Source organism: Agelaius tricolor, unplaced genomic scaffold (assembly GCF_023055355.1).
Source record: "Agelaius tricolor isolate 1412-34295 unplaced genomic scaffold, bAgeTri1.0.p SCAF_12, whole genome shotgun sequence".
In the NCBI taxonomy this organism is placed as follows: Eukaryota; Metazoa; Chordata; class Aves; order Passeriformes; family Icteridae; genus Agelaius; species Agelaius tricolor.
In genome coordinates this window covers 2,716,207-2,739,054 of record NW_027269272.1, presented here as the reverse complement: position 1 = coordinate 2,739,054, position 22,848 = coordinate 2,716,207, and the positions used below count along the sequence as shown (strand labels likewise).

The window sequence follows — 22,848 nt, the reverse complement described above, 5'->3', positions numbered from 1 at the left end:
CATTTCTGTGTTCCCTGAATTGGGAAGAACACAAGGATTGCAGAGCCCTGTAGGTCAGAGGGTCGCATGCTCCAGGGGCTGCATCTGAAAACTGCAAAGGGAAATGTCCAAAAATTATTAATTTGGGGACACCACTGACTGCTGCAGATCATCAATGGATTCACACAATTGAATTTCAGGCAAATCATTCCAGCCCAAGGGTCAAATTATGAATAAATATAAGACAAAACACACCATCTGGTGAACCATCCTGATGGAACTGAATTAGTTTTTCAGGGGATCTCAAGGCTGGTTGAGTGGCTTCTCCATATCTCCCATTGCTCCTCACTAAATGGCACATGGAGAGCTCTTCCCTTGCCTCTCCCCATCACCTTTAACCCCTGAGTCACTCAGGGGGTGCTGTTTGCTCTGGGCTGTGCTGAGGGTTGTGCTGGAGTGGACAGGCTGTGCACCCAGGAAAGCACAGAGTAGAAATTCAGCATTTCAGCTCCCTCTGGTTCTGCCTGCACTGTGTCCTCTGCTCCTGGGGGTTTGCAGCCAACACAGATCCCTGAGATGATTTCCTGCTTAATAACTTCTGCCCAAAGATAAAGAAGCAGAGCTGATATGAAATGATTGTTGTAACATTTCTCCTTGTCTCAACACTTCATGATTTTGCTAGAAAATGACTGAAAAAAATAAAAATGAGACAATTAGTCCAGAGCTCCCTGGCTTTAGCAGGTTGAGTTTGAGAGGGCTGAGAAAGCAGATGTTTTCTTTTAGGTGCTCCAGTCTGCAGATTTCAGTGTGTTCTTTTCTTAATGAATGGTTTTTACATTTGTACAGAAAATAGGACAGTCACATTTTTATAACACCAAAGAAATAAGTGGTGAGATGTGATTTTTCAAATCTCAGGAAGAGTTTGTCCTTCCCAGTGTGTCTCAGAAAGGTGTTGCTGCTTTAGCCCTTGCTGATCACAGTGGAATTATTCAACCAGTACCAACAAAAATGATGAAAAAAATCCATGGCAGGTGACAAAATATTTCTGCTTAGATACTGCTGTCTTGATGTATAGTGTATTTTTTTTTAATGTGATCACAAAATTAGAAACATCTCTGCAAATATATATTAAATTTTCTGAACACTGAATTTTATTCTTCTTCTACATATATGGCAACTCTTAAGGTTGTATGACAAATTATTTCATCAAAAGCAGATTTTGTTCCATGGAGATGTTTGCTGCATTTCCTGCATTCCTATGAACTGACTCTCAGGCTCAGATTTTCAGCTTTGCCATGTGATGTTTGATGTCCCATTCCTCCCATTATGAAATAAAAAATGAAATTAAAATTTTGGTGCCTCTTGCTCAGCGGTTTTGGGTCAAACACTCAAGCAGAGAACAGAGAATTAAAATGAAGAGAAGTGCCTTGAGATGAAGTTCATGTTCAGGTATCCTGAATTTCCAGCACAGACAATCCTGAATTGCTCAGTGCCTGTTCCCAGCTCTGTGGGATGTGCTGGGGTCTTGCTCCATAATCCCTGGAGAATACTTGGAAAAGCTGCCCACAGCACCCTGGCTGCTGGGGCCTGTGCAGGGAAGGGCTGTGGAAACAGCAAGGACAGCACCCTGTCTCTTCTTGGGCATTTGTGGCTAAATATCACTGCTGGATATATACATATACATATGGATATATGGATATATGGATATATACACACACATATACATATATATATATATATATATATATATATATATATATATACATATATATATATATATATATATATAAATAGTATATTATTAACATGTTATTAATATATATTTACATATTATTTATTTGAGTGATTATAATTTATATATTATTTGTTTATATATTATTTACTTATTATATTATTAATATATATTATATAATTAATACACATTTTATTATAGTTCTATTATATATATTAATATTATATGTATTTTTATATTGTTTATGTAGAGATTTATATACACATATATATTACATATTTTATACATAATATATATTATATATGTGTATATATATCTCTAGATAAATAAAATATATAAATATATAATATATATTATAATAATATGTAATATAATTATATATATATATAATATATGTTTTATTTATTTATATATATATATGTAATATATATATTAGGTATACCTGTCCCTAATGCAGCTCCTGCACGCATTTCCCCAGAATTTGAAGTTATTTCTATTTTATTAGAAAATATTTTTATTCAGTTATTGCTATTTTATATACTTGCTTTTTTTATGGTATATTTATATATGAGTAATTTCTATTATTAATATACTATTTATATATTATGTATTATATAATTAATACATATTTTATTATATTGTATATATTAAAAATATGTATTTTGATATATTTTATATATTGTATATATAGAGATATATACACACACATATATACATATATATATATTATCTATATAGCTGTCCCTAATGCAGCTCCTGCACCCATTTCCCCGGAAGTTGAAGTTATTTCTATTTTATTAGAAAATAATTTTTTTTATTCAAAGTTATTTCTATTTTATATGCTTGCTTGCCTTTTTTTTTTTAAAGGCGTATTTGACTTTGAGAAAGCTGTACCTTGCTTCCTTTTCATATTAGGAATTTAAAAAGACACATTTCAGAACAGCATCTGGCTTTTTAAAATGTTTTTTTTACTCAGATATCTTAATTTATCTTTATTTATTGATAAAATATAAGCATATGCCTTCAGTTGAAATGTAGTCTGCTAGGTAAACAGCATTTCACTTTTTATCTTTTTTTAAACTTGAGATGTGCTTTACCTAAGATCTAAAAAATTGATACTGTTTTTGTGAAATACTGAAAAGCTGGGTTTGGGAGGCTGGGTTTTTGTTTATGATTTGCTTTTGGGTTTTTTTTTTATGTATCATAACTTAGCCTGATCAATCAATGGAATAACATTGGCCTGAGGCTTGAGGCCTGGATGAAAATCCTGTGTGCACAAGTGTTCCCTGGGCTCCAGTGTAACAGTTACTTTCAGGAGTGCTCCAGTGACAATATTTTAATACAGCTTTCCTGGACATTCCTGCTGACATTTCTGGGTTTAGTTGGAATAAAGTATTAGAGCTGTAACCAGAGTTAACAATTCTGTACTACAATATTTCAGTTAAATTGCAGGTTATTAAATAAAGCAAGCCAATTCCTGATCTTACTTAATGTACATTTCCAGTAATTCAGGATCTGATGTCAACAAAAAAAAATGGTTTAGATAGTGCAAAGGAGTAAAATAATCAGATTATATTTCAGGAAATGTATAGTGTTTGTTTCAAAGCATTTTAAGGTGGTACAGAGGTAGTAGAAAGCTCTGCAGGGTGGTGCTTTGGGTCAGATGGATAAAAGGGCTGTTCCCAGTGAGGCTTTGGCTCTTGGCTGGGGGATTGCTCCCTTCTTGCTGGGGGTGCAGTTCTCCTGCAGTTCTCTGCCCTGTCTGCTCCTCCTCAGGAGCTGGAGCCCCTCTTGTCTGAAATCACCATCTCCTCTCAAATCACCATCTCTGAAATCACCATCTCTGAAATCACCATCTCCTCTCAAATCACCATCTCTGAAATCACCCTCTTGTCTGAAATCACCATCTCTGAAATCACCATCTCCTCTCAAATCACCATCTCTGAAATCACCATCTCCTGAAATCACCATCTCCTCTGAAATCACCATCTCCTCTCAAATCACCATCTCTGAATTCACCATCTCCTCTCAAATCACCATCTCCTCTCAAATCACCCTCTTGTCTGAAATCACCATCTCTGAAATCACCATCTCTGAAATCACCATCTCCTCTCAAATCACCATCTCTGAAATCACCCTCTTGTCTGAAATCACCCTCTTGTCTGAAATCACCATCTCCTGCTTGCTCGGGATTGTTCCAGCAGGGATCTCCCAGGGAGAGCACACAGGACAGCACAGCTTGGAATCACATTTTTAGAAAATAAATTACACTCTATACATCACCAAGACAGCAGCATCTAAGCAGAAATATTTTGTCATCTGCCACACGTTTTTTCATCATTTCTGTTGGTACTGGTTGAACAATTCCACTATGATCAACAAGGGATAACACAGGTTATTATGGGAAAACCCAAGAGCTGCCTTTGTGCCCTGCAAATCTTTTGCCTCCTTTTCCATCAGCTTTTTACCCCCTTCATGGGGAAGATCCCATCTGTTTCACCACTCTGGTTGCTTTTCTGGGCTTTTCCACTTGGGCAGACTGTTGTATTTGCAGGGGTCCCCAGTGAGGGGAGAGAATGATGCATCTGACTCCATCTTATCAAAGGGCTAATTAATTACTTTATTATGCTATATTATTTTATACTATATTACACTATGTTACATTACATCTAAACTGAATCTGCCAAGCACTCAACTGCACAGAACTGCACAGGTGACTGTCACCCAACAGTCCCCACACACACACACACCTGGGCCTGACAGGCCAAGGAAACAAAACCCCATCACTGTGGGTGAACAATCTCCATATTGCATTCTGCTGTGGCACAAACACAGGCACAGCAAAATTATAAGAACTGTTTCTCCTTTCACTGATGTTCAGAGAATGTGAAACCCAGCAATATTCTTGGGAAGAATTGTGCCTTGCTTTTCTGTGTGAAGAGAAATGTGGGGCTACACCAGACCAGAGCTGGGCCAGTGAGAGAAATGGTTGAGAGCAGTCTGCTGTTGCTCAGGAAAGCAGGATTGGACAGAGGGAATTGCTGTGTGTGGCCCATGCCTGGGGAGGGCCAGCACAGGTGAGGCTCCCTGGGGCTCTGGGGAGCAGCAGCTGCTGCTGTGCAGTGTCCCCAGAGAGTTTGTCCCCCACATCCCCACTGCTCTGGCTAGAGCACTCCAATTCACACTTTGATTATCAATCTTTTTCAAATCCCATCCCCCTTTCATTGGAATTTATTTCAATCTGATAAAACATCATTTCTGTCTTAAATGCCCCAAGTTTCTGCAATAACCGAAGAGTGAATTTTTGGAAGCTATCAGCTTTGACTGCTGCATGGAAAAACTTGAGAATGTTAGTTACAAAGGTTCAAATATTAAATTATGAATGAAACAAACCTCTCCATGGTTTATGAAATTGCTGTTGGTTCATGACTTGAATAGTTTAAAGTGGTAAATGATACTGCAAGAAACTGGGACTTTTATTCTGATTGGTGTGTTTTAAAACATAAATATTTATAATAAATTTCATTCCCATCTGCAAAGCATTTTCTTTTTGTAAGTCCCCTGTAATATGATTCTTGATTCTATGGATGTGGTTCCACTCACTGATCTGTTATTTCTTCTGTTTTTCAGTTACACCAGCAGAGTTGTTTCCAATGGACTGAAAGCACAAATTAATAATCCAGAGCTGAAAGTCAGAGGATTGGACCCACTCATCAAAAATTTAATTGATAAACTTCAGCACTTTAATCAAGTAAGTTATTTTTCCAAGATAAAAGCATTTTATTATGGAGCTGAAGGTAAAATCTCCAGGTGGAGATTGATATTGATATTCCATCATCATATTGCACCTTGCAGGACTGCAGGCCTGAGCTGGCTGTGGTGTGGGTTTGGCTAAAGGCAGCTGCAGATGCCATGGTCCCAGCTGGGCTGTGAGCTCCAGGGAGGCAGAATTGCCTGGAAATTGCTGCCCCAGGAGCAGGGGAGCTCCTGCTGCAGTTCCCCTGGGCCTGGGCTGCAGCTGCTCCTGCTGGGCACTCCTGCCCTGGGCACTGCCCTCTGCTCGTGCAGCTCCTGCTCCTCAGGGGGATTGAGCCCCTTTCTGACCCAGAGGGGTTTTACACACTCTTATTCCATTTTCAGTCTCATGTGAAGGGTGAGACATTACAGTTATCATTCACACCATCACTATCAGAAGCCAGCTGTTTCCTAATTACATTATAAGTGTTTCTTGGACTATCAGCTTTTGCCACACCATGCTGTAAATGTCTTAATCATCTAAAATTACTCTTTGTGGATCCTACTACAATGCTTCTTTCATAGTTCTGTTTCTCTAAAGTATCCAGTCTTATTTACAAGGCCATCCTTTGAAAATTACTTCGAGTTCCATTTCTCTGTCAATAGTGTCTGTCCTATTCCATGGCATTTCTAAATCAGCATTTCTTACCTCAAGGTTTGCATACAGATACACACTATATGAGCCTGCTGTCAGGCTTTGAAAATTCTCTACAAATCCATTTCCCACACTCAGGGGTGTAGATACCAACAGATCAAACCCAAAATGAGCCTGTGAGGGTGTGACAACCATACTGGAAATGCTGAAGTCAGGACACAGGGTGCTCCAAAGATGAATTCACCTTGCCCCTAGAAAAACATTTCCTTCACAGGCCGCCTTCTACCCAAAAGGACAGGTAACCTGTGGGTTTGTCAGAGATGTGGTTAAGCTGTGCCTGCCTCTGCCATCTCTGTGGGTCCCACAGTGGCATTGGAATAAATCACATGGGACTCTGTGGGGTTTGCAAGGTCCCCAGGACAAGGTGAGGAGATGAGGAATCTGACTCCATGTTCTCAGTAGACTGATTTGTTATTTTATAATACATTATATTATAGAATGCTATACTAAAACTATACTAAAGAAAGAGAAAGATACTTACAGAATGTTTAACAAGAATGAATAATAAAAACCCATGACTGACTCCTCAAAGTCCAACACAGCTGATAGTGATTGGTCATTAATTAAAAACAATTCACATGGAACCAATCAAACATTACATTCACCTGTTGGTAAACAATGTCCAGGCCACATTACAAAGCAGAAAACACAGGAGAATCAGATAATTATTATTTACATTTTTCTCTGAGGTTTCTCAGCTTCCCAGTAGAAGAAATCCTGGCAAAGGGATTTTTCAGAAAATACCACAGTGACAGGACTCCATTTTCTTCATGGTGGAAAAAGCTGAGTTTATTAAAAGCCACACACTTTAATAGACAGTTATGATACAGGGGGACCTGGTTGGTCCTCAGTCAATATCCCTCACACTAGTGGCTCATTAGACACACCACCCTCATTAAACATTCCTAGGAGAAAACAACACCAGCTGCAAAGATTAAAAATTGGTTTAATTCCTTCTCTGCTGTAGTGGTGTTCACAGGGGTCCCAGGACGAGGGAAGAGATGAGAATCTTGACTCCATGTTTCAGAAGGCTGATTTATTATTTTATGATAGATATTATATTAAAAGAAAATGATAGATTAAAACTCTACTAAAAGAATAGAAGACAGGATTTCATCAGAAGGCTAGGAAGGAATAGAATGGAATGGAATGAAATTTTGTGACTGACCAGAGAGTCTGAGACAGCTGGACTGTGATTGGCCATTAATTAGAAACAACCCCATGAGCCCAATCCCAGATGCACCTGTTGCATTCCACAGCAGCAGATAACCATTGGTTACATTTTGTTCCTGAGGCCTCTCAGCTTCTCAGGAGAAAAGATCCTAGCCAAAGGATTTTCCATGAAATATGTGTGTGACACTCTGGATTTCCCAGAGCTTCCCAGAGCAGTGCCTGGGGTGTTGGTCTGACTCTCCTGTCTGAGCAGTTGTCAGCTGTGGCACTGCTGGTGCTGCTGCCATCCCCGGAGCTCAGGGTGGTCCCTGTGCCTGAGCAGCTCTGGATGGATTTACAGGATTGATTTTCATTTAGAGCAGGCATGTTCTGCTGCCAGCCTGCAGGGATGCTCTCAGCAGAGCTGTGTGCACATCAGTCTGCTCATCACCCTCCATCATTAAAGAGGGTGGGGATAGGAATAGTGGGGAACACCCTGGTGGGTGTGCAGGAGAGGAGGCAGAATAATCTGCACAGGTAAAACTGGCGGGAGTTGCTCAGAGAGGATCTGGGAGGTTGTTAAGGCTGTGACTGAGAGTCAGGAATTTCTCTACTTGCACCTAAAAAAATGCTCCTTACCTCCTTACCTGTCATCAAGCAAATCTATAAATCCATAATCTAAGCTGTAATTAGTGGTTTTGTTAAACCTTGCTGGTCTCTAATATTCTCCTGTTCTGAAGGCTGCAGGTTAGGGATGCTTTGTATTTGATTTAACTCACCATGGGGGATTACAACCAGTCTGGTGCAGTGCTTAATATTGCACTGAAATAGGCATTATGTGGTCAGATTGATGAAAAGGATAATTCATTATTTATCTGTCTTTGCATGTTCTAAAGTAGGGTGTTAATTTACTTTATAAATATTAGATATATCCATCTGTGTAATAGTGCTCTATAAACACTGACAATAGGAAATAGTTAGAAATAGATTAAATCAAAAGTAGTTGTGTATTGGAAATTCTATTTCTTTGTCTGCTGTAGAAAAATAAAAATCTGCCTGGTCTGAGCTGCATACCAATTTTCTTAAATTACATACATTTTAAAAACAGTCTCAGAAAGCACTTTTTAGCCAGCAGAATTAAAATCCAGCTCTTGGCTCTGTCTGTAAGTTGGAAGTGTTGCTTTTTGGTACTTGTAACAGTTTCAGGAGAATATCTTCTTTAAGTGAATGTAACTCCCATCAGATTGAGGTGCTTAGCAAGAATGGATTCCAAGGGTGAAGGATTAAACAGAATACTGATTATTGCCCTAAGATGGTTTGTTCTTAAGTACTTAGAATAATATAAAATCCTTTGATCATAATTTTAGTAAGATTTCTTTGGAGATCAAAGCATCAAAGAAGTTGCTAAATATCTGAGGCTTTCACATACAACATCAAACACATGTAGCTGTTTTCTACTTCTTGGATTTTTGTTTCAGTTGTGATATTATTGTACAAATAAAAACTGACACTGAAAAGCCAATTAAATCAGGAGTTTAAAGTGACATCAATAGTGTGTGTAGACCGCAGAGTTATACAGAATTCTATTCCTAATTTTATGGACAAATTGAATTTTGTCATAAGAATATATTTTTAATTTTTTTTTTGGTGATATGTAGGGTGAAATGTAAACCCTGGTCAAATAAGGGGTTGTGTGTGTACCTTTGAAACATTTGCAGCAATGTTGGGAGCAGTGCTGGCACACAGAAGCAGCCCCAGAGGGGCAGGAAGCCTGGGGCAGAGGGCAAAGCCATGCCCAGTGTGCAGCAGAGGTGATTTGTGTGCCTGGGCCCCAGCAGCCTCCTACCCCTTCAATAATATTGCTGAGCTACCCAGAGGAAAGCATATCCCTGGGTAAGAGAAGCTGTGATGAGATTTTAAAGGAATAACATTTCTGTCTCAAGGAAACGTGCGGGGTCTGTCCCTCAGGGAGCCTGGACCTGCTGGATTGCACTTTCTCTCTGGTTTTCAGAGTGTTTGAAATCAGAATAACCTGCTCTGGATCAGTTTGCTGAGGCTGGGGAGAGCTATGTTCAAATCAACATTAATTTTCCTGAAAGATTTGCCTTAGCCCAGCAGTTCCTAAGGATTTCTGGAGCAAATCTCCTCGCTGCTGTCTGTGATGGTTTCTCTTCCTCCTTCTTCTTCCACTCCTCCTCCTCCTCCTTGAGCAGCCTCTGTCAGGCCAGCAGGAATGGCTCTGGCCAGGCAGGAGCAGCCAAAAATCCCCTCATTGAAATCCCACCCTTTGCTCTTCCTTTGTGAGCTCCATGTCATGTCCACAAAGGTAAAAGATCCAATAACTCCATTGACCCTAAATCTCTTGTCCTGCTCCTGTTTTAGTTGGTGCATCCCAGCTCCAGCATGTTCCAAATAATCTGTATGCAAGGCATCTTCCATTCCTGCTGTCATTTAGGCTGAAATGCCACTTTGGTGGAGATTATAGCAGCTCCTCATTTTTATTTTTTTTTTCATCTGGGACTTAAATCCTCAGCACATCGTTGTTGTTTTTTTTTCCTAAAATGATTATGCAAATAGCAGGCTATTTTATATCCACTTGGCAAAGTGGAAGTAAAGTGAAATTTAGGGAACATTATTCAACAATTACTGTTATTTGCATCCCTGACAGATAAGGTGGTTGAAGGGTTTATTGTTAGTGGCTGATTCACATATCAATAGAATTACTGAGCTACAATTTACAGTAACTTCTAGTAATGCAAAAACAGATCAAGTGAAGTCCCAGGTTGATGGGGAAAAAAAGCAGCAGAAATAACATCTTTTCCTCCCTCTTTTTTGTGAATAGAGCAGGTGTGAACCACAATTGATGTTAAACACAATAATCCCCCATTGCATCTTTTTTGAGTGCTGCTTCTTGCCACAGAATCACACTTAAATGTTTCAATGTTTTTCTTCAGCCTGATGCTTTTCATAGTTCAAACTAAACTGGTTCTCAGGCCAAGGTTAAAAATGCTCAAGGATCAATTGCCCTGAGCAGAAATGAGAATGCTGGGAAAAGTGAAAAAGCTGTGACTGTACCTTCACTAGCAGGGAGGTATCAACATTCTCAAGGGATTGTTGTATAATAAGCATTATACAGGTTTGACTTACTTGGTTTTTGTCAGCCTCAATCTGCTCCTGACAGGTTTTGTGAATCAGTTTTGTGTTTTGCTCTTGTCAGAGATGAATGCTCAGGGCATGGCTGGAGTTCAAGGCATGCAATAACCTAGTGCAGAAAATGAGAGTAATGTCAAAGCAAATCTTGCTGAATGTGGACCCATGTATTTTATTTCTTTTCTCTCTGCCAAAGTCTCGTGGATCTGCCAGCTGAACTAAGAAATGCATGGAACTTAATTCTTTTCAGACTTCTGTACAGAGGATTCTGTTAGAGCAGAGTTCAAAGCAACAGCACTGAGATGTTTCATTCCAATAACATGAGCCAGCCATAATTTAATCTTGAAACTGAATTTAGTTGAGTTATACAATAGGGAATAATACAATAAATCACTTAAGTAGTACTTAATTTAAAAGTGTGTATTTTTTTAGACATCTATAAAATTTATTACCTCGTAGAGTTTTTATATGAGATATGAGTGGAGACAAGTTGGTTTGATTTTTAGCCAAAGTTGTAGCTGACTTGGACTAGGATTGAGAATTTTCTGTTCTTGGTTTCATCCATGGAAGGAAAGGCATCACTGAGGAAGATGGATGCTTTCCTGCTTCTGTCCCCTGGCATTTCAAAGCCCCCACAGGCTGTGAACAGGTACCAGCTCTGGTCCCCCACAGCCCTGCCCAGGGCTGTCACTGGCACAGAAATGGCATTTTCCCCTCCCAGCAGTGACAGCTGCTCAGGACACACTGAGGGGTCACTTCTCCAGGGCAGCTCAGAGCAGCCTCAGAGGGGGATCTTGTCTGCAGTCAGCTGAAAGGCAATTTTCCACTGAAGGAAGCAGCTCTGCAGCTGTGCTGGTCCTTTCTGAATTCACCTCTCTGGGAAGGCATTAACAGCCCTCAGCACCTTTGTCTCCTAAAGCAAACAGCAGGGATAATTGAATTAATACCACATTTCTTGGCTGATTAATGAATAGCACCAAGACATGCACATACTAGAGGAAAATAAAGACACAATTAATGAAACCTGAAACAATTATGTTTAGGATCTTGTGAAGACCAGGAAAGACCAAATGAACTGTATTGTTTTGGTTTTTTATTTCCTGCCCTGCTGTATAAAAATTGTTCACCCTTATAGTCAAATAAACTATCATCTCAGATTACTTCAGCAATTATACAAAGTTTGTTTCTCATCCTGGTTTTTTTTCCAATATGTTTGGCCTTATTGAATTCATGGGCAGTTTTTCTTCTCCCCTGCTAAGTTAAAAATGTCTTTGCTTCCAGATATGGATGCTGAATGTTCAGCTCTGAGATAAGTTATGATCTTTTTCACAATCCATATGCAATGAAACAATTCATCCCAATGCTTGAAATAATCCAGTTTACTCAAAGACTGAGAATGATCTTCCTCAGTGTGCTCTCTTCTGTATAGTTTTCTATTTCTTAGGAAATAGGTATACATCTATTTATCTATGTAGATGTAAATCAGAGCAGCTGACAGTGATTTGTCACTGGGCTGTTCCTCTGGAGGGCTGGGCAGCTCCAGGCTGTGGGCAGTGATTTTCTTCTCTCCAATCCTCCTGGATTTTAAAAAGAAAGGTGGTTTGGAAGCTCTAACCTTGGTTCTGTTGTGGCACTGAAAGTCCTGTCAAAGCCAGAGGTTTGTCCATGAATCAGAACAGGAGAGCTCTTTCCAGTGCACTGAAAAAACATCACTGAACATTGTTTTATGGGCAGCATATGTTAAAATTGTATTTTGGTGCTAATTGAGATACATACCATCCCTGGCTGAAATCAGTGAACTTCTGCTGGTCTGAGGGCTGCAGGTTATTTGTTTGGTTTGGTTAAACATAGTGACTTGAGATAGAATTAAATAATTTTAATTAGAATTGAGAAATTACCTTTTAGTACTAGAACCAGCATCAGGATTTCAGTAGAAACAGTAATGTGAAATACTGGCTCCACTAAAGTAGAATTTAGCATTTTAAAACAAGACAAATCTAAACCTCAGTGTAAATCCAGCATATCTTATTATATGCCAGCAAATATATAATGCTAAAATGGCCCTTTTATTATTCATGTGTTGTGTCTCAGAGTGTGCTGTGCTATTTGTCTTGCAAGCCTTCTCAGAAATTATTTGCCCAGATGGACCATTGTATGTGTTTTCTTTTGCTCATTGTGGGAAATTAGTCTTAATAAATCAAGATCACATCTTGAATCTCAGGAGTGACTTGAGCCAAGTGGGGGAGAGGAGGGCAGAGCTACTGTTCCCATCTAGAGCTGAGCCAAAGCATTTCACACACAAAAACAAAGCTGGGAGAGTCTTACCCTGGGAAAACACAGATATGGGGCTTGTCCCTTGGGGTGGGTGCCCAGCCCCTGCAGCTGCTGAGGGAAACCTGAGCCCTGGGAGGTGTTTGGGGTGCTCTGGTGGAATGGCTGAGGAGATGGGGATGTGCTGTGAGCTGGCCAGGGCAGGCTGGGAGCTCCAGGGCTGCAGAGAGCACCAAGGCCAGGAGCTGTCACTGCACTTCCCTTTCTGGGGTCTCACAGGGGAGGGGGACTCGGGGGCTGGCCTGGTTCTTTTGATGGGAATTGATTTTTTTATAGACAAAAGGCAGCAGTCATGGTTGAATTAATTAACTGAAATTACAAATTCATAATTATTTTCTTCTTTTACCTATATTTTTCTGATCACTCTAGTAATTCTGAGTTACATGCATTGTTTAAGTAATTACCATTAGAAGTGAGATCATGGTATTTACTTTTGATCTAATTCCTGAGATACAATAATGGGCTTATTTTTGGAGGTGGTAAGTTTAGCATAATAGGAAAAGAAAGCAGAGCTTTATGGGTTTATCATTGTTTTCTTTAGGGTAGAGTAAAGGTCTTTAAACAATTGATTGATCATTGTCCAAAAGCAGAGCAAGGTCATTTTCCTCTCTTTCTGTTCTGCTGCTGAAGGGAGCAGGCAGGCAGAAAAAGCAGGAGAGGAGAGAAGGACCAAGGCCATCAAACCCAGCCTTGTTGTGTGGAGCCCAAGTGGAGCTGCACTGCTGGTGGTGAGTGGATTCATCTGCTGAAGGATTCAGCCTCTTCCTGTGGGAAAATGTCCTGGTTTGATGCTGGTGCAATGCCAGTGCCCCCATATATAAAATATATTCTCCCCTGTGGCTGCTGTGAGATGTGACCAGAAATAGGGCACAGCAGGCTCCAGCTTAGGAATAAAGGAAAGAACTTTATTCACTTACAATATGGAAAAAAGGGACACACAGAACTCAGAATGAAAACCTTCCAAAACCATTCCTCCTCCTCCCCCCCAATTTCCACCACCACACGAAACAGAACCTTAGATTCTCAATCCAGTCATGATAGCAGATTTGATCCAGGACTCCTGAACAACTGACCAATGTGAGCAAGCAGAAGCCATTTATTGTTTACAATACACACATATTTATAGATTCTACAAACTACCAAGTGCACACTTCTTGATGGGTGCCTTGGTCTTGTTCCCTCATTTTCTGCCTGCATTTCTCACAGTATGTGACTGGTCACAGTCCAGGTGCTTCACAGTCTTCTCCAATTCCTGCAGTCTTGGTATTCAGTTTCTCAGCCTCTTCTTTCTTAATTTAGCACAATTTCTGTTCCAATATCCTTGATGACTTCCTGAGGCTTTGATTCCAAACTCAGAGGCAGTGCTGGTGCACTCTGTGGCCTAACCCCTGCAAATACATTGCACCAACTTCCCAGCTACAGCAAACCAGGTGCTTCTAGCAGTAATTTGGGTTGTGTTGCAGCACAGCTTGATGAATCAGACCTGGGCTGGAAGCCAGCTCAGGTGTCCCTGTGAGCCTGGTTTGGCTGCCCAGTGCCAGCCCCAGGAGCTCCCTGCACCAGCTGGGGAGCAGGGCCTGGACAGCACCTGCAGCCTCAGATTTGGGTTAGTGAGCTGTGGCAGCTTTGTGGGAGATGGTTCTTACCTGTCTGCCCCTCTGAATCTGTGTCCTCAGTGTGGGGAGTTGAAACCTGTGGATGTTTGGTGCCATGTGAGCAGTCACGTCCTCCTTGGAGAGCAGAGGAGCTGATGGTGGCTGTGAGGTGAGGTTGTCCAAACTTCCCAGTGGAGTCTCTGAAGGAGAGAGCAGGACCATGAGCAAGGCAGAGGAGTTCTTGCTGCTCTTCTGTCAATGTCCATTGCCTTACAGTTTGGAATTTAGAGAGCAAGGCTGAATGCTGGGGAGAGGCCGTGCCAGCAAGAGCTTTGCTCTTCTACTTAGGAAAACATGCACAAGTAATTAGTGAACAGGAGGACTTAAGGAAACAATCCTCTTGTTTCAGGCAGAACCACTGCTGTGAAACAGCATTTTTTGTCACTTCAAAGAAATTCAGTCTTAAACCAGGTTGGTTTTGCTTCTGACACTCTGGCACTGGTTTGGTGGTGTGCATAGTACTTGTAAAGGTTTGGGTATCTTACATCTCACACAGCCCTGAGCCAGGCTGGGAGTTCACCAAACCCAGAACTGATCCTAGCTTATCAGACTCTCATTTTCCTCATCTCTTCACAAGCTCCTCTGCCAAGTTGGAATCAAAAAAGCAAGATGTGTGTAGGATCAACCTAATTAGTAAAATCAAAAAGCACCAGTCAGACACAGTCACTGCTGCTGCTGCTCTTTTACCCAAAGCAGGATGCAGCTCTGAAATGCTCCTGGAGCTTCACTGCAGCCTGTTCCCCAAAGCTGGGGCTTCTCAGAGCTGTGGGTGCTGAGCAGGGCTGGGCTGGGCTCCCCAGGTGCAGGGAGGTGCCCTCTGCCCCATGGCAGAGCTGGGAGCCTGCTGGGGTCCCAGTTGTGGGGGTCCCAGTTGTGGGGGTGCCAGCTGTGGGTTCCTCTGGCTCTGCACTGAAGGCACTCCAGACAGCAGTTTCATGTTCACACTCAAGTGTTTATTATTCCTTATCAGTCAAACAGTCTCACTGCTGTGAGTTCTGCAGCTTTTCATTAGAAGGCACAAAATGGCCACCAATCTCTTGGTACAAGGTCTCCTAAGACTAAACTGTCCAATTAACAACTGACACCTGGATTATTTTCCCTTTGAACCCAAGAACTGATCCCACAGAGCCCCCAGTGCAGACTCTTCTGCCCAATTCCAAAATGCCCCCCAAACCCATGGAGAAGAAGGAAGAAGCAGCATGAAGAAGAAACCCAGGACAACACCCTGTGCCTCCATCTTGCTGCCATCCACAGCACACTAAAAACCCCAAACCCTCAATTTCTCACCCAGTGATGCACCTGCACTGCTCTCTATAATCTATTGCACACTTTTGTGGGTTCCAGTCTGTCTTGATGTCTGGGAAACTTTCTCCATGGATGAGGGTCAGAGTCAGTGCTGCCCTGGGGGTCAGGGCAGCCCAGAGCAGACACAGGAATGAATATTCCCTGTGTGCCCTGGGGTTGCACAGGATCCTTCTGCCATCCTGACCCTGACCCACCTCTCCTCAAGTGCAGCAATTCCTGCTTCTGCAGGGAAACCCTTCTCCTCAGCAGCATCAGTTCTGTGTGGCTCCCAGCCTGGTTTCTCCTTGCAGACTCAATGCTGCACATTGATCCCACTGATCAGAATTCCCACCATTCCCATCAGACACCAGAGGCTGAGTTCCCTGCCAGCCTTACCTGCCTGCTGGCTGACACCAGTGAGCACACAGTGAGCACAGCAGGGAGTGCTGTAGTCTTTTATTAATAAGGTACAAAATGGCTAATTGTCTCTTGTTATAAGATTTTTAAAGTTAAACTATCTAATTAAGAAATGACACTTAAATTATTTTCACTTTTAACCTAATAACTAATCACTTGAAGTCCCCAATGGGGACTTTTCTGTCTACTTATAAAGAATTACCTAAACCTATGAAGAAGAAGGAAGAAGAAGGTGAAGAAGAAGGTAAAGAAGAACAACCACTCTAAAACTAGAGTTTTGGAACTACCTAGAGCTGAACTCTAGAACTACCACTCTAAAACCTCTATCTTGCCTTATATATACTGCTATACTCTAAAACTCCAAACTTTAGGTGTTCTACTCTGTGATATTACACACTTCTAATTAAACTACACACCTGTAATCTCGGTGTTATCAATCAATTTTGGAATCTTTTCTACAGCTTCAGGTCAAATGCAGTGCTCTCCTGGGGGTCAGAGTCTGTCAGTACAGAAAAATCTAAAATTCTCAGCATCCAGAACTCCAACACATCAGGTGTGAGAGAGCCATCTCATAGGGAGCATCACTTCTGTTTATAACTGTTTGTTTCTTATTTTTTGTCTCCTTGCTTTTGTGTCAGTTCTTAGAGATTTGCAAAGAACATGAGCTCAGCAAATGTGAAAAGGTTTAGCAGGAATTTTACAAACCCTACCACGCTCTCATTTTCACCATCTGTGGCTTTTAGGAGCATATAGATTAGTCTTTACCCTTCTTTTTTACTGGCCTTTCTTACCATATTGCAATGTTTTCTTTCTGCAAATGAGCCTCATTTGAGTCAATTTTACAACAATTGAGTTAGTTGCATTATTTAAAGGCACGACAAACTGAGTGGAGCAGCTGATTTCATTCCACTCCAGACAGTCTGTGCAGTTTGCTCCTAACTCAATTCAGCCCTGTCAGCTACCAGGGCAGCACTTGGGCTGAGGAGGGGAACCTAGCAAGGAATGGCTTTGGTCCTAGGAGACTCTGGCACAGTTTTCCATGAACATTCTTGGCTGGTTCTTGGCTTCTTTTCTCTGCTTCTGTCTTGGTTGGGATTGAAGGCACTCGAGATGATATTTTGTGCTCAGACTCAAATGTTTATTGTTTTCTATCTATGTTACACTCTTACAATTCCTGAGTTCTACAGCATTCAACTAACAAGCTACAAATGGCAGTCACTATCTTTCTCTACAAGGTCTTTTAAGGGTAAACTGTACAATTAAGAAATGACACCTAAATTATTTTCACTTTTAACCCAATAACCAACCACCCATGCCTGCAATGGGGACTTTTTTATCCAATTACACAAAACCACCCAAACCCATGGAGCAGAAGGTGGAGAGCAAGGAGCAGCCTCCATCCTAAAGGCTCCATCTTGCCTTATATATATTCCTATATTCTAAAACCTTAAACACTTGTGATGGTGTTCACAGGGGTCTTAGGATGAGGGAAGAGATGAGAGTGTTGACTCCATGTTTCAGAAGGCTGATTTATTATTTTATGATATATATTATATTAAAACTATACTAAAAGAATAGAAGAAAGCATTTCATCAGAAGGCCAGCTAAGAATAGCAAAAGAAAGAATGAATAACAAAGGCTTGTGTCTGAGACAGAGAGTCTAAGCCAGCTGGGCTGTGATTGGCCATTAATTAGAAACAGCCACATGAGCCCAATCCCAGATGCACCTGTTGCATTCCACAGCAGCAGATACCATTGGTTACATTTTGTTCCTGAGGCCTCTCAGCTTCTCAGGAGGAAAAATCCTAAGGAAAGGATTTCTCATAAAATGTGTCTATGGCAAACTCTAAGTTTTCCACTCTGTGATATCACACACTTCTATTCAAACTCCACACCCACAATCCCAGTTCTGCCATTCCATTTTGGAAGCTTCTCCATAGCCTCAGGTCAAATGCAGTGTTCTCCTGCCTGGCAGCACAGAAAGTCTGAAATTCTCAGCAGCCAGGGTTCCAACACATTGTTCTGCCTGGATAGTTAGGAATGGTAAAAATCAGACCTTCCTCAGCCTCTGTACAAGTCCAGGTCCAGCACTGTGTGTGTGGCTCACATGGTGCTTAAATGACAAAATGCAGAGACCCCCACAGAGCACTGATGGGAATGGCTGGCATGTAATAGTCAGCTGAGATTAAAGGCTTTTTTTTCAAAGTGCATTAGCAATAAAACTATTTTTAGAGGCATATATTTTAATTCTGAGTCTTCTAGCATCTTGTACCAGCATTTAGTAAAGTTACTACATAGTAGATAATTTGAGATTGGAAGGGACAGTCTGGAGACAATCCAGCCTTCTGTTGAAAGCAGGGCTTTAGATTAGGTTATCCAGGGCCCTGTAAAACCAGGACCTGCATCATTCCAGAGGGAGAGATTCCATCTCTTCCCTGGTGCCCTTCTGCTTTGTGTTTGCTTGCTTGCTTATCTCTATGAAAATAAGTGTACTACTCTTAAGTGCCTCACTCCTTCCTGTTTATTGTGTTCTCAGGGTCCTGCTTGAATTCAAGGACAATAAGTCTTGGGCACAGAACAGGCACTTAATACCTTTATACACTGCAATATGTTCTAGTGTGTAAAGCAGGAGCATTGATGTGGCCCAGTGAGACACCTGGAAGTTCCTGCTTCCTACAGGAAAACATCCAAAGGAAATGACAGCCAAGGCAGACAGAGTGTCTCCATCTCTTGTGTGAAGCTGATTCCTGTTGGGACCTGGATTCCCAGCAGACAGGTGGACATAAATAAATGGAGAGTACTGATTAAGCAGCAGCCACCTCATTTTCAGAGCACAGGATTTGCATATCCTGGCGGCTTGGAGGAAAATTTACTGTGCACGTGTGCTGGGAAAGCCTGGGGTGTTACAGCAAGGAGCCATTTGCTCATTATTTTGAATAGCAGTGAGGTGTGTGCCACAGCTCTGGTGGGTTTGCAGACAGCTCTGCCTCCTGAACACAGATGGGATTTCTGCCTTTAATTGTGATTTCATGGTGGGAAATGCTGCCTAAAGATTGGAGCTCTGTAGTCCTGCAATTGTCCAGGCCCTCAGTTTCTATGCCCCTGAGCACCTCAGGCTTTGGCTGGCTGGAGTGTCTTGCATTGCAAATATGATTTATTTACTATGCACTGTTCAGTGACACCTCCAATCTATCCTGCTTCCTGGGACTGTATGCATTTTAAATGAGATAATACATTTATTTCACTTGCCTTTTTGCTGCATCTGAAATGAGCCTGTGCCTCAGTACAGCTATGTGGGAGTGGCTCTACTTGGAGCTGAGGATTCCCAGTCCCAGATGTCATGGATGAACTTGGCATTATGCAGAACAGGGGCCCAGGAGAGCATTCTGAGTCCCTTCAGAACTGGGGAGCTGTGTTGTTTGTGAGGGTCCCCAGGACCAGGTGAGAGATGAGAATCTCACTCCAAGTTCTCAGAAGGCTGATTATATTATTATATTATATTATATTATATTATATTATATTATATTATATTATATTATATTATATTATATTATATTATATTATATTATATTATATTATGTATTCTATACTAAAACTATACTAAAGAAAGAGAAAGGATACATCAGGAGGCTTAACAAGAATGAATAATAAAAACCTGTGACTGACTCAGAGTCTGACACAGCTGGACTGGGATTGGTCATTAATTAAAACAATTCACATGGAACCAATCAAACATTCACCTGTTGGTAAACAATGTCCAAGCCCCATTCCAAAGCAGCAAACACAGGAGCAGCAATCAGATAATTCTTGTTTTCATTCCTCTCTGAGGCTTCTCAGTTTCCCAAAAGAAAATCCTGGAAAAAGGGGATTTTTCTGAAAATATCATGGTGACAGGGAGCCTTGGTGTTGCCTTAACTCCAAGAGCCAAGTGAGGAATGAGAGGCAGTGATTCATGTGCAGGAATTGCACACCTCCATCACAGCTCCCCAGGCTGCCTTGGGGGCTGTGCAGAGCCCAGGCATCTCTGGAGGAGAGCCATCCTTTGGGCATCCTGTATCAGCTGCACCTCAGCCAGGTGAGATGGGCACTCTGTTATCAGCTGTATCTCAGCCAGGTGAGATGGGCACTCTGTTATCAGCTGTGTCTCAGCCAGGTGAGATGGGCATCCTTTATCAGCTGTGTCTCAGCCAGGTGAGATGGGCACTCTGTTATCAGCTGTGTCTCAGCCAGGTGAGATGGGCACTCTGTTATCAGCTGTGTCTCAGCCAGGTGAGATGGGCACTCTGTTATCAGCTGTGTCTCAGCCAGGTGAGATGGGCACTCTGTTATCAGCTGCACCTCAGCCAGGTGAGATGGGCACTCTGTTATCAGCTGTGTCTCAGCCAGGTGAGATGGGCACTCTGTTATCAGCTGCACCTCAGCCAGGTGAGATGGGCACTCTGTTATCAGCTGTGTCTCAGCCAAGTGAGATGGGCACTCTGTTATCAGCTGTATCTCAGCCAGGTGAGATGGGCACTCTGTTATCAGCTGTGTCTCAGCCAGGTGAGATGGGCACTCTGTTATCAGCTGTGTCTCAGCCAGGTGAGATGGGCACTCTGTTATCAGCTGTGTCTCAGCCAGGTGAGATGGGCACTCTGTTATCAGCTGTATCTCAGCCAGGTGAGATGGGCACTCTGTTATCAGCTGTGTCTCAGCCAGGTGAGATGGGCACTCTGTTATCAGCTGTGTCTCAGCCAGGTGAGATGGGCACTCTGTTATCAGCTGTGTCTCAGCCAGGTGAGATGGGCACTCTGTTATCAGCTGTACCTCAGACAGGTGAGATGGGCACTCTGTTATCAGCTGTGTCTCAGCCAGGTGAGATGGGCACTCTGTTATCAGCTGTATCTCAGCCAGGTGAGATGGGCACTCTGTTATCAGCTGTATCTCAGCCAGGTGAGATGGGCACTCTGTTATCAGCTGTGTCTCAGCCAGGTGAGATGGGCACTCTGTTATCAGCTGCATCTCAGCCAGGTGAGATGGGCACTCTGTTATCAGCTGCGTCTCAGCCAGGTGAGATGGGCACTCTGTTATCAGCTGTATCTCAGCCAGGTGAGATGGGCACTCTGTTATCAGCTGCACCTCAGCCAGGTGAGATGGGCACTCTGTTATCAGCTGCACCTCAGCCAGGTGAGATGGGCACTCTGTTATCAGCTGTGTCTCAGCCAGGTGAGATGGGCACTCTGTTATCAGCTGTGTCTCAGCCAGGTGAGATGGGCATCCTTTATCAGCTGTGTCTCAGCCAGGTGAGATGGGCACTCTGTTATCAGCTGTATCTCAGCCAGGTGAGATGGGCACTCTGTTATCAGCTGCACCTCAGCCAGGTGAGATGGGCACTCTGTTATCAGCTGTGTCTCAGCCAGGTGAGATGGGCACTCTGTTATCAGCTGTATCTCAGCCAGGTGAGATGGGCACTCTGTTATCAGCTGTGTCTCAGCCAGGTGAGATGGGCACTCTGTTATCAGCTGTGTCTCAGCCAGGTGAGATGGGCACTCTGTTATCAGCTGTATCTCAGCCAGGTGAGATGGGCACTCTGTTATCAGCTGTATCTCAGACAGGTGCTTCCTCCAGCCCAGAGGTTTGGGGTGAGTGCTCAGGGAGCAGGAACCTCCCAGTAGTGCAGGAGGTGCCTGCAGTGGTGCAGGGCAGCTCTGTCTCAGCAGTGGTGCAGGGCAGCAGTGCAGCTCTCTGCCTCTCTCAGCAGTGGTGCAGGGCAGCAGTGCAGCTCTGTGCCTCTCTCAGCAGTGCAGCTCTCCCTCTCTCAGCAGCTCAGAGCCCTCAGAAGTTCACAGCAGCCTTGGGAGTGTTTGCAGATGGTAACATTGGTGCAGTAAAGCAAACAAGACCCAGCATGTGTAACTTGCTCAAGCCCAGAATCAATCTTTACCTGTGTCCATGACTTGGAAGATATAAATAATTCCACTGGCTGTTCACTCTGTGTGGAATTACAACTGGATGCATGCTCAGAAACAAGTGAGATGCAGGGCCTGTGAGCCTTCTGAAGTTGAACTCTTGGTGGATTTGTTGCCTTCTTTGAGAGGATAAATCAAACCCCTGAGGCTTTTACCCCATGGCCCTTCTCTGTTAACAACAAAGGGAATTAAGGGGGGTCCTCTGGTGAGGCTCCTTTAGCCCCCCAGTTTTGTCTCATGTGCTCCTGCCCAGGTGTCTGTGTGTGTCAGGCTCTCAGGAGTGTGCAAACCCCAGCACACACACACACCCCCAGAGGGACAGGTAACAGGCTTGAATTGTTTAGAAGCAGCCACAACGTGTCCTCAGTCTTACACAGTTCAGGCACATCTGAAGATGAATTTTAGGTTGGCCTCTACATGATTTTAACGTGTGTAACTAAAAGAAAAATACCCTGATGCACACAATCTGTTGTTTCCAACATTTAGGAAAGGTTTCCAGCTCTAATTTATTAATAATTCTGATAGGGAAGATTATTCTTCTATGTGATGAGGACTTTTTCACAGTTATAAAAGTATGTCTAATAACTAATTGAAGTGGATTCAAGTGATAGTCAAATTTGAACAGAGCTTTTAATAGCCAGAAGCAAATGAGCAGAATGCAGCCTGCTGATAAGGAAGCAGGGAGTGTTTTGAATGCTGCCATATGTCCAGATCCAAATGATCAGCCTTGCAAACAGAATCAGAAAGTGC

At 42.4% G+C, this 22,848-nt stretch overlaps 1 protein-coding gene across 2 annotated transcripts in view; it reads left to right on the top strand.

The window, feature by feature from the left end:
- Positions 1-22,848, top strand: part of LOC139594747 (glypican-5-like) — a 381,452-nt gene that overhangs the window by 209,473 nt on the left and 149,131 nt on the right. For both annotated transcript variants that reach the window (XM_071437119.1, XM_071437118.1), the window contains one exon: positions 5,342-5,462. In XM_071437119.1, coding sequence (XP_071293220.1) covers positions 5,342-5,462 — 121 coding nt within the window. The remainder of the gene's footprint in view (positions 1-5,341; positions 5,463-22,848) is intronic.